The sequence below is a fragment of the Trachemys scripta genome, chromosome 3 (genome assembly GCF_013100865.1).
Source record: "Trachemys scripta elegans isolate TJP31775 chromosome 3, CAS_Tse_1.0, whole genome shotgun sequence".
NCBI classification, from domain to species: Eukaryota; Metazoa; Chordata; order Testudines; family Emydidae; genus Trachemys; species Trachemys scripta.
Genome location: NC_048300.1, coordinates 96,169,564 through 96,182,019, shown reverse-complemented (window position 1 = coordinate 96,182,019; position 12,456 = coordinate 96,169,564). Strand labels below are relative to the sequence as shown.

General features: G+C 39.4%; 1 protein-coding gene across 7 annotated transcripts in view; it reads left to right on the top strand.

Moving 5' to 3' along the window:
• STXBP5 (syntaxin binding protein 5) overlaps positions 1-12,456 on the top strand; it is a 174,179-nt gene that overhangs the window by 74,004 nt on the left and 87,719 nt on the right. For all 7 annotated transcript variants that reach the window (XM_034765460.1, XM_034765459.1, XM_034765465.1 and 4 more), the window contains exons 8-9: positions 9,435-9,558; positions 10,448-10,526. In XM_034765460.1, coding sequence (XP_034621351.1) covers positions 9,435-9,558; positions 10,448-10,526 — 203 coding nt within the window. The remainder of the gene's footprint in view (positions 1-9,434; positions 9,559-10,447; positions 10,527-12,456) is intronic.

Genomic DNA, 12,456 nt, shown 5'->3' with positions numbered 1-12,456 from the left:
CTAACTACAGTCATGGACACCTAGAATTAAACCTGTTTGCCAGGGAATTTCCTTTCTTTGCAAGATGAAGTTCATAGAATGACACTCAATGCGTGTTTAAAAAAAATTGCTCCCTTCATGCAAGACAAGTTGGATTTTAAAACTGTAGTGTTGTAAGAATAGTGCATGATCCATTATTTCTTTGACAGAGAATCATCTGAAAGAATACAAAATCTAGCATTCATATTTAACAGAGCTAGGGAAAAAACAGTTTGTCTGGAATCTGATAGCTATAATGTTAGAGACCTGTGGTTATAAATTAACTTTTTAGAGCAGTTATTTATAATGCCTATCAAACCATCCTGTGCAGTAAGTTTCTTATCATTGTCTTGCAAGATGTTTATGCACAGTGAAATGATAGAATGGAAAATGTTAGCTTTCTTTGTGTCTCCTTTGTGAGTTTCTTTGTATTGAAAGGCTCTGAAGTTCAAATATATCTGTTGTAATTAAAAAGCATTTTCATGCCTTATTCATACAATATGAACATGAATGTTTACAGTATAAAATTAATTCTATTTTCTGCTGTTTTGTGGACATGAAAACAATAAAACAAGGACATTAGAGCATGATTTTTAACTGCTTTTTAAATAAATGTTTGAAAATGTTGTAACTTTGTCATTTTAAAATTGTCAGGTTTTAAATTAAAAAATTTGCCTGCTCTGTTTTAAGCTAAACTTTAATAGTATTAACTCAGAAAATGTATTATAGATTACTATTTTTAGGCTCAGTCTTCTGATAAGAGGGTAAATATCAGAGCTTATCCCTGAGCTTTATAGAGGATATATCAAAATAGCTCAAGGGGTTGCCATTTAGTCAACAAAGTAGCTACCAAGCAATTTATTTATGACAAAAGAATGGATATGGACAGGAACCTTCCCCCTGCCACAATCTCTCATGCACATAGTAATGGAAATGGTATTTTTAGAAAGGTCAGAATTGCATGCAAGTTAGACATACAAAAAGAGCTAAGAAGTAAATCTGTTTCTACCAAAGACAATGGAAGATTGGAGTATGGGACAGTGTTACCAGTTTGTTGTGCAATTCTTTATTATGCACTTGGTACCTAGATGTCACATTGAGTGGTGCATTAGAAATACCTCGACAGGATACTATTGGATTTTAAATGCTTTCAGATATTGTTTACATTTTTATCAAATAGGAATTAATGGCTTTATTCCATCCCATCTCTCTTCCTCATCATGGCAGTTCTCTTTCCTTCTCCTACTACTTTGGAGAATTAGTAAAGGGAAAGGGCACTGGGTTCACCTTTTGAACTAGTTCCCAAGCTGTGCTCAGTTTATACATTCTTGCAAGATCATAGAAATAGGGAAACAATGCTATTTACCACCCAGGAACAGCAGAAAATACTATTATGAGAAGGGTACTCATATACATAGAATTATAGAAATGTAGGACTGGAAGGGACCTCAAGAGGTCTTCTAGTCCAGTTTCTTGAATTCAAGGCAGGACTAAGTATTCTCTAGATCATCCCTGACAAGTGTCTTTGATTTGTGAAGTCTGAACAGCACTCTAAAAACAGGCAAAGGCAAACATTGCTAATTTTAAAAAAGGCTAAAGTTCCTAAACCAGATCTTCCCAGTAGTATGTAATTGCTACTTAATTGCACAGAAATGTTAATCATCAGTGTCAAATAGAAAGGAGAGAGGTAGAGATTTGGGTGGGGGCTAGTTCCTGTGGGATGTGGAAGAGATGAGAGAGATCTTGTAGAATGGGGTCAGAGGTTTGTGGCCTGAAATATTGTGGAAGAACAGAGGGAAATATAGGATGGCAAACACTGAGCTGAGAGAGGAAGCGAGAAGGAAGCTAAGGAACTGGCATCAGGACAAGAATGGAGATGGTGAAATGAAGAAAAGAGAAGACCGGATGGATATGAGAAAGAGAGAAAATGGGGAAGGAAAGAGAACCTTTCTGAAGCACAAGGCTGCTCGGCGCTCCTAGCAGGCAGTCTGCTTCCATCTAATGCCCAGTGCTGGGCTGTTTATATATGTCAAAACTGATCCATAAATACTTGTGGAAACAGAATAACTTTAATCATACTATTTTAATTTTGTTCAGTCCCAAAATAATAGTACATGAGCATACGCCTTGCCTTAAAACAAATTTGAAAATATCCTGCTTTCTTGTACATTCGAACAAGAACTAGTGCCCTACTCTGTTGGTACAGAATCAAAGTGGATCACTCTTTGGTAAGAGCAGGTATGGGTAAAATAGCAGCTTCTACTGAAAAATGTTCATTTATAGAGATAGTGAATGACATTTCTGCATACTGTTTTAAAAATTGACTTATTCTATATAATATTACTTGCATAAATTCATAAAGATCATTATTTAGATTGCAAATTGAAGCATTCAAAAGTCAGTGCCAAATTTAGTCACCCTGCCATATTAACACTTTTGTGAGGCCATTCTGTGCACAGAATGAGTCATGGAGCTTGGGGAAACTGGTGGAGGGGGAGAAAGAGTACATGCTCCTGTAAGTAAAGATTGTTTCATAATGCACGTACACAATGGATCAGAATTAAGATTGCACTGATAACCATAAATGTGGCATTTCCTAACTTTTAAGTGGTTGACTTGGCGATCTAAATTAACATGCATAGAATTCAAAGCCAGAAGGAACCACTAGGTCAACTACTCTAACCTGTCTATCACTGACTTTTAAATTTTAACCAGTTACCCTGTATTGAGCCCAATAATTTGTGTTTGGCTAAAGCATATCTTCCAGAGGCCATCCAGTCTTGATTTGAAGACATCAAGAGATGGAGCATCTACCATTCCCCTTGTTAGTTTGTGCCAATGGTTAATTGGCCTCACTGTTAAAAATGTGTATTTTATGTCCAATTTGAATTTATCTGGCTTCAGTATCTAGCCATTGGTTCTTGTTCATGCCTTTTTCCTCTAAATTAAAGAGCACTTTAATACCTGTTTTTTCTCCTCCTGAACATACTTGTGCTGTAATCAAGTTACCTCTGAATCTTCTTTTCAGTAAACTAAACAGATTGAGTTCTATTGTGGTTGTCTTCTAAACTCCCATCTTTTTAAAATTGTGGACACCAGGATTGTCTGCAATATTCAAGTGTCCATCTCACCAGTGCCTTATACTTGCTACTCCCCTGTTTATACATCCAAGCATTGCATTAGCCCTTTTAGCATCACACTTGAAGTTCATGTTAAGTTGCTTGTCCACTGACACCTTAATCCTTTTCAGAGTTGCTGCTTTCAGGATACACTCCCCGATTTTGTAGATATGGCCTGCATTCCTTGTTCCTAGATGTATAATTTTGCATTTGTATGTAGTAAAACACATTTTGTTTGCATGGGCCCAGCTTAACAAGATATCCAGAATGCTCTGCATGACTGCCCTGTTCTCATCATTATTTATCATCTGCCAATTCTGTGACATATGCAAATCTTATCAGCAGTGAGTTTATATTTACTTCCAGATTATGGATAAAAATATTGAACAGCATCAGGTTTAGTCCTTTCAGAACCCCACTAGAAACATCTCCATTTGATTATGGTTCCCCACTGATGACTACCATACTGTCTGAGCTTTCAGTTAGCCAGTTCTTAATCAATGTAACATGTACTCTATTCACTACTCTGAAATCTACTGATATTGTCTACTAATTTTTTTATCAGAATGTCGCATAGTAAAAAGTCAATGCCTTATACTTAAACTTTTGGATTGGATTACATCTACGGCGTTATCTTGGTCATCCAAACTTGTAATCTTATCAAAGAATGAAATCAGGTTTGTTTGAAGAGACTTTTTTCTATAAAAACATGTTTTCTAGTATAGTGGAGAGAGGCTGGGGACAGGCATTTGTACCTGATGGCATGGGCCCCCCCTTGAGGGCCTGAAATATCAATTCCTATCCTTTCATTCTTTATCAGTTGAATTCCATGTCAATTTTTCCTTTTATTTTCCCCAGGATTGATGTCAGGCTAACCAGTGTTACCTGAGTTATCCTGTTTGCCCTTTTCCTACAGTCTTCTCTAATTTCTCCAGTATAACAAGACTTATTAAAAATGAACATCAGTAGGTCAGAGATCTACTGAGCCAGCTCTTTTAGTACTCTTGGGTGCAGATTAGTCAGACCTGCTGACTTAAAACTGTTTTGTCCCTAGTAGATGTTAAACTACTTTTTCAAGTGATGGTCCCTGTTGTATTTCACATGCGTCCACAGCCAGAGAATTTGAAAGCAGTAGTGTCTGTTGGTCCGCACATGTGCCCTTGCTTCGCCTCATGGTTCATCCAAGGCGATAAAGGGTGAGGTGGGCTGACAGCATCTCCAGTTCCTTCTCACTGCTGTATGATCAGAGTTGGAGCTACTAGTATCTTCCGTCTCTGACGCACTTGGAAAAATGTTTAGAATTGTATATAGTTAGTTTTCTTCTAGTCTTTACTGTTTTTTACATAGTTTTAGTTTTTTAGTAATAGTTTCAGTGGAACTGAGAATTTGGGGGAATCTGTTTCAGTTCTTCTCCATCCCAGTACTCACACACAGGTACTGGACTATGCTGAAGACGCCAATATTTAAAATCTACACCACCTGCCCACATTCTTTCTTGATCAACAAGCACCAAAGCTACCTCTACTGCTTGGGAGAAGCCCAGATTTCATCCAGGTGTAGTATCTGCCAGTCCTTCCCGAACCATATCTGAGAAGACTGGGCTCTCCGCCTTAAAAAGCACTTCATGAAAACCGCCATGATGCCTCAGTCAGATCCAGCCAGGGGAACCCCTCCTGCCCCCCTCCCAACTCCTCTGGGTACACTGGCCTTAGACAGCCAGAAGTGCACCTCAGGCTACAGAGAGAGTCTGGCTCTGATGGTACCACTGCTACGAGCCTAGTGCCATGACCTAGTCGGGAGGCAAGGAAGCATGCGCATAAACATGGCAGCAAGTCTTCCTCCAAACCGAAAAAGGACAATGCACCTTCCACAAGTTCCAGCCACGGACGCACAAACATGACAAGAAACCATGCAGACCGGTGAATCCTCCAGAGCTGAGCTGAGCATACCCTCAATGTCTGCCTCCCTTAAACCAAAGGATCCATCAGTTCTGGGACAGTCTTCCATTCTGGCGCCAGTTCTGGCTATGGAACGAGTACCATTAATGCCAGGCAGATTAGAGAAAGCACTGGAGTCACGTGAACAATTCACCTTAGGAGAACTGAGATCTCCATGCTTCCTTCTGCCATCGATGCCTAGGAAGGTCTGATGGCCTATCCAGGACCTACCACAGTGAAGTCACACCTCAACTCATCATCCTATGGTTTACACACACACTCCCACCGGCTCCGATGGTACAGCCACTGGAACTAGGATCTGAATGATCATCTGAGGATTCCAATGGAGTACAAGGGCTGCCTATTCTCTGGGTATCCAAAGGGACCCTATCCAGCAGCAGGGAAGTCACTGATTTCCCATCCTATGGAGTCCTCCACAGCATCTGCTGGATCCGTCCTGCTGGCCCTATTGGGGATCCTGGCCTCAATGCTCAACCTTGGAACCCGCCCATTCAGCAAGGGAGACTTCGCCACTATCCCCGCTTAGAGTGTCCTCCAACAGGTGCTCCGAACCAGTTATGAAGGATGAACCACTCAGTCCGAGTCACTGTTTGAGCTGGTTGGAGAATGGCATCATTGATCAGTAGAGGTAGCGAGGAATAAAAGATGTCCTCTCCAGATGCTGCAATTACTTCGGCTTCCCTTTCATCCCCAGATGACTTTCGGCAGTTCCAAGAACTTCTGCAAAGGATGGCAGACAACCTTCATATTCCAAGAACAAGACAAGCAGCTCAGTTCCTGGACATCCTTCATTCCTCAATACTGAGCAGGGTTGCTCAACTGATCAACTATGCCCATATCCAAGCAGCTCAAACAGTGTCTTGGCCTAAGTGGTTCATCTTCCATAACTGGTTTGGAGCAGTTTGGCATACCCTGGCCACTTGCACGCCTACCCCCAAGGGGGCGGAGAAGTGGGACTACATACTGCCTACATCCCAAGTTTCTACTAAAGGTCGTATCCCAGTTTCATCATGAATTCGCTTCAGTGCCTGGCTACAGTACACAGTTGTTCTCTATCCAAAACCAATGTAGCTGGCTTCTATGTCTCCTCCATGTAGCTTCTGATGCATAGAAATGCTTCAGTGGTGGTGGTTGGGGAGTGGCTGAACTGTCTGTCGTCTAGCTATCCCCAGCTGGCATTTGGTTCCTAGTGAACTTTCACCAACAGGCTGAAGTTAAAGCAGGCTTTAACCTGGTTTGAGACAGAAAATCAGGTGACTGTAACTGGTGGTTGGTTATCAGTTTCTCCTGCTCTTCCCCTGGGTGGCTGTATGAAGGAAAGGAGCTGTCCTTTTCTAGGTGCTCCACTAGGCACATGCAAAGCCAGTTAGACTATGTCTACACTACAGCTGAGAGTGAGCCTCCAAGTCCAGGGGCTCACGCTAACACACTAAAAATATCTATAGAGTGGACATTGGAACTTGGACTGCAGCTCAGGCTCTCAGGCCTAGGGGGTTGGGTGGGTTTGCTCAGACTGGTTCTGGCTCATAGCAGAGTTACCAGGTCAGGCTACCAAAGGAGTGGTGGGAGGCAATTGGGGAGGTTGCGCCCCTATCTCTTCACCTACCACAGTAGGATTAATTCAAACCCTTAATTTTAAAAGTTGTGGTGCTTGACTCAGGAAACACATTTTTAATTCATAATCAAATATACATTTTCTTTACAAGGTCTGGTCACCATTCAGGTGCCTCATGTTGCATGCCACTGGACTAAGTTTTGCAGTTGCAAAATTTCTGGTACATTACAGCTGTAGACTAAATAACATCATATTGCACTGAAAATGCCTATGATGTATAACTGCAACTGATGCCTAGGTTCTATGGCAGGGGTGGGCAAACTTTTTGGCCCGAGGGCCACATTGGGGTTGCAAAACTGTATTGAGGGCCGGGTAGGGAAGGCTGTGCCTCCCCAAACAGCCTGGCCCCCCACCCCCTATCCGCCCCTCCCAGTTCCCATCCCCTGACTGCCCCCCTCAGAACCTTCAACCCATCCAACCCCCCCGCTCCTTGTTCCCTAACTGCCCCCCGGGACCCCACCCCCTATCCAATCCCCCTGCTCCCTGTCCCCTGACTGCCTGACCCCTATCCATCCACCCACCCCTGACAGGTCCCCGGGACTCCCATGCCTATCCAACTCCCCCCATCTCCCCCCGTTCCCCGTCTCCTTACTGACCCCAGAACCTCCGCCCCATCCAACCACCCCTGCCCCCTGACTGCTCCCCCGGGACCCCCCGCCCCTTATCCAACACCTCGGCCCCCTTACCATGCTGCTCAGAGCAGCATGTCTGGCAGCCGTGCCGCCCAGCTGGAGCCAGACACACTGCCGCGCTGCTCAGCAGGAGCGTGCAACCCTGCCACCCAGAGCACTGCCCGCACGGCGGCGTAGCAATGGGTGAGAGGTGACGGCGAGGGAGGGGCTGGGGGCTAGCCTCCCTGGCTGAGAGCTCAAGGGCCAGGCAGCACGGTCCCACAGGCCGTAGTTTGCCCACCTCTGTTCTATGGTGACTGGTGCCTTTAAAAAATATAAAATAGGTTGAAACCTACTCACAATTTTCTGACCAAAAATACCCCAACTTTCTGAAACCCACCTGGAGATGCACTGAAGTTTTAAAGCCTGCTAGAGAATTGTGCTATAAATCAACTGAAGAGCTATATAGTTTTTTTGTGCTGTGTAAGTGTGTTGGTGAGTTTATAATTTTAGTTTTTTTTAACATCAAAGCAGCCATAAATAATTTTGCTATAGTCTTTTTAGACTGCAGCTGATCCTCTGTCATAAATGTCACTTCAGATTTTCATTTCTGTTACAGAAGATTTGGACTAGCAATGCTAGTATAAAAATGGCATCAGCAGTCCAAATTGATGTGTATATAGTGACCCAGGTGGTGATGAATGTTGGTCTGGTACATCAGGGCAATTCCCAGTTTTCAGTTAACTAGGTTTTATGCCGTTCGCAGTTTTGTTGCTCCAGTGAAGCTGTTTATGATGTTAATTGACCACTAGGAGCTAGAAGTGTGACTGTATGTTACAGTTCTAACTGGCCTGGCAATATCAAGTAACAAGCAGTATCCAAGACACACTAGCAGTTTGTTCCCGAAAGGTTATTCCAAAATAATTTTAGGCCCTTTACTTTGTTTCTCAAACTTCAAAGATTGTGGATTGTATAACCATATAATGTGAGGCTGTATAATACAAACTAGCATATCCTGTAAAGAGAAAAATATTGGGTATACATTTTTCAGAATGTGTTGAATTGTTTCAAAGGAATATAAAACTGCCTTTTCTAAAGGCTTAGTACAACTCTAGTATACTGGTGTGCATAACTACATACTTCATAACCATTTGATATACACTGTTATATAGCTGAGAGTCTCATTATCACCTAAGTAACCAATACGTTTCTGAAAACTATGTTAAAAAAATTGCCTTGTAATGTATGATTTGAATATATCTAATAGAAACTGCTGCACAGGTATTAATGTTCAAATAATAAAGCTTAGTATCTTATAACAGTACCAGGCATTATTTTCCAAATGTTTGCTTGAAAAGGGAGATTGATTCTCTTCAGGCTTCTTATTGTAGCTTTTTGATTGGCAAATAGAATTTTCTTTAATTTTATGCAAACACTAATACTGCATAAGGATAATATATTTTCTTATCAAAACTTTTTGACACACAAACAATGTTGTAACCTCTTAAAAGGAGAAACAGCTCAAAGAAATACTGAATTGTAACAGAAAAATTAAACATGGATAATTCATACTTGTTTTGGTATTTCATACTTTAATAATTTATTCAATACTTTATCTAACACTTTAATTTGGTTTTTGTGTGATCTTTAAGAAAAGGGAATTGAGACTACACTAAGGCCTGGTCTACACTACAATGTAGCTCTCACCAATGTAAGTAGCCCACTACACCGACCTAATAACCACCTCCATGAGAGGTGTAGCGCTTAGGTCGATGTAGTTAGGTCAATTCTATGTCCATGTAGACACTGTGTTGCTTACATTGTCTATTGCTATTTTTGACAGCCAGAGTTCCGCTGCCCCGGAGTTGACAGCCAGAGCCCCGAGCTGTCAACCCCCCCCATAATGCCCCACTTAAGTCAGTGCAAATGCTCCTAGTGAGGACATGTACCACTGGCAGAAGGAGTGTATTGTGGACATGAACGGCCAATTTAATGACTGCGGTGGCTGTAGTCAACCTAACTTAAGTTGTAGTGGAGACATGCCTTAAGTTGCTGGTTTTCTGCTGAAAACTCTAAATTCTTTTTTTCTTTTTTTTTCTTTTTCTTTACACAGGCTATTCACTCTGTTGCTTGGCACCATGAAGGAAAACAGTTCATTTGTAGCCATTCAGATGGTACCTTGACTATATGGAATATAAAATCCCCTGCCAAGCCACTTCAGACAATCACTCCACATGGTAAGAGAATGAATACACACAATGTCTGGCAGTTCTTACACTGGAAATATGTCATTAAACGTTTCTATAAAATCCTGTTTTATTTAATTCTAGCAAAACTACTCCCCTAGCAAAAGGAGTTTTATCCTAGGTGAATGCTAACAACTTCTGCAAAATCCAAGCTGTTGTTTACCAAAAAGTCTCCAGCCATTATGAAAAGAAACTTCTGAATGTGAATAGTGTAAATCAGTGCCTTCCTAAGTCTGCAGAGACATCTCTAGTGCATTTCTTGGCAATTGCTAGACAGATGAATGAACGTAGAGTTCGCATGGTTTGCATTGTGCTTAATGTTGCAATCCATATATTGTTTAAAATATTTCTGTGGATAAGCAAGTAAATCAAAATTGTGCTATTAATTTATAGAATTTTAAAGCAAATATGCCCATTACCAAACTAGTAGCCAAATGAAAGGTATCTTGACTGTTCAAATAAATAAAATAGTTTTCATTGCTATTTTGTAGGAAATCAAGATATAAGTGTGTTTTTTCTCTGAGAATATGGTATGTAAAATGGCAATTTTAGTCTTTAGATCAGCTCCCTCTGTTTATTCCAATGTCTGTTTTAATCAGTTTTCAGAGTAGAACTACATTATAGGGGACAAATTTTTTTTGGTTTCTGCCATATTGCTTTTTGAAGGCTGTCCCAAACAAACATTCCATGTTTATATGATGAATGGCAATATTAACTGTACTTTTGCATTTTATCGAGGCATAAAATACAGCATGTGACAATGTAATAAATTGTGTGCATATTTTAATTTGTAATTTATTTAAAAGAATAATTTCATAAGATTTCAGCACATTACAGAATTTTTTTTGATGTTTAATATATGAAAATATATATTTTTTAGGAAAGCAGCTAAAAGATGGGAAGAAGCCAGAACCTTGCAAACCTATCCTAAAAGTGGAATACAAAACAGCTAGAACTGGGTAAGACTTTCCTTATAAGTCAATTGACTCTTAACTCTATATTTGTAGTCTTTGAGAATGTCCTTTTGTATCTTCTCATTTGTGGGATATGTACCCAGTGTCACTGACCTTGGGATCCTGTGGAAAGCAGTAGTGAGTGATGAACTATAGTTACTGTTGGGTAAAAGATAGCCATTACTCTAAAATATATGTGTGACTAGAATAGGTAAACAACATGTTGATAAATGCTCCTTATCTATATGCTCCTTCTTTAAAACCAAAGGGCTAGCAAAAATATAAAAAAGTGATAAAATAGTATTTGTTGCTGTTTTTAAATCTTCATTATTACGTGTCACCTTTTAGCAATATTAAGGAAAAACTGATAAATTAGCAGCACATTAAGTAAACTTTCAGTTGTACAAAGTTTTTTAGGGAAATCTGTTTCTTCGAAGAATTAAACTTACTTTATCTAGTAATGAGACCTATCAGTAACTTATTTATTTATTTATTGGTGAAGCTGTAATTCCAACAAGAGGCTTTGATGAAATTACTGCATATTGAGTAGCATGTTCTTGTCACTCGAACTTAATGGAAGACTTTTTCATCCTTTTATATACAATGTGGGGTTTCTTATTTACAGTTGTAAAGCATTTTTATATGCTTGGGTGAAAGGTGCTATTGAAAATCATAATATTCATGGAAATCCTTGGAGCTATTTGCAGATGTTCAATTTTCAAATAATGTTCTCCATTTTATTTCTGTTGATTTATTTGTTGTACCTTCTATTACTTTTTGGCTTTCTGTATTGCTTGAATGTTTGCAAAGTAAATAAGACTACTGAAAATTGCTGATAGTTTAACAAATGCTTCCATATATATATTGATATGCTCTACAGTTAATTTTAATGGTTATATGAAGCATTTTCCTTCTCTAAAAGTCAATTAAATAGAGTTTTAAGGTTTTGAAGCCAATTCCCAATTTTTTGAAAAGCCATGACCCAGTCAGAGAACAATTGTTCCATTGCACTGTTTGCAGCAGTCTACATCTGTCCAAGTATTTCCTTTCCACAGGGAATAAAAACACTGAATAATCATGAAGTCACGATATTTTAAAAAACTGACAACTCAACTGTTGTGTCCAAGCTTCTGAACCAAATTATGCTATAAATAACTGAAAAGCAGCCTCAAACATGCAGCAAGATAAAAATTCTACAATTTGAAGTGTTCACACTGTGAACAGTCATTTAAAAAATATAATTTGAAATCTCCATAATGTAACTTTTTTTTACAGCATGCAAACTTTAACTGATTTTTGACATGGTTTAAACAAGATAAGAGTTGCAATAAAACAAGCTTAACTGTATGCAACCTCTCCTGTTAGTATAGCTTTCCAACTGTATTCGTTTTTCCAAGATTATTTTGCCTTTTCCATTGTTTTGTTTTGTTGTTGAGTCTCAATTTGTTCCCTACCTTTATTTATTACCTTAAAACTGTCCTTTTATGGTATTTTTCATGCTTGATGGTGTTCAGAACACTGTCAAATTTATTATCATTTGAAAACAGAGTGGATTTGATTTAAATCACTAGTCAGGAAGACTCGATTTAATCATGGATTTCTACATAAAAGTGCATTCTTGTTGATTGTTATAACCTTAATACATATTCTTCACAACTCAGAGATAGATGTAGGTTCCATTTTTAGAAGGTACACACTATACATTTTTAAAGTGATTTATTTTGAAGACTTTTCAGATTAGTTTTACAGTTATATCAGAAAATGAATGATCGTTTGGTTATTTCATTTACCAACGGTAATTGAAGCAGATATTTATGAAGTCGTTGGGAGGTGAACTATCTCCGATTCAACAGGTTAATCATTAATATTTGGAGGATTTTCTTGCCATGTTGTATTAGGAGGAGAACATCACCAGACAGACATTTAAATTGTTTTA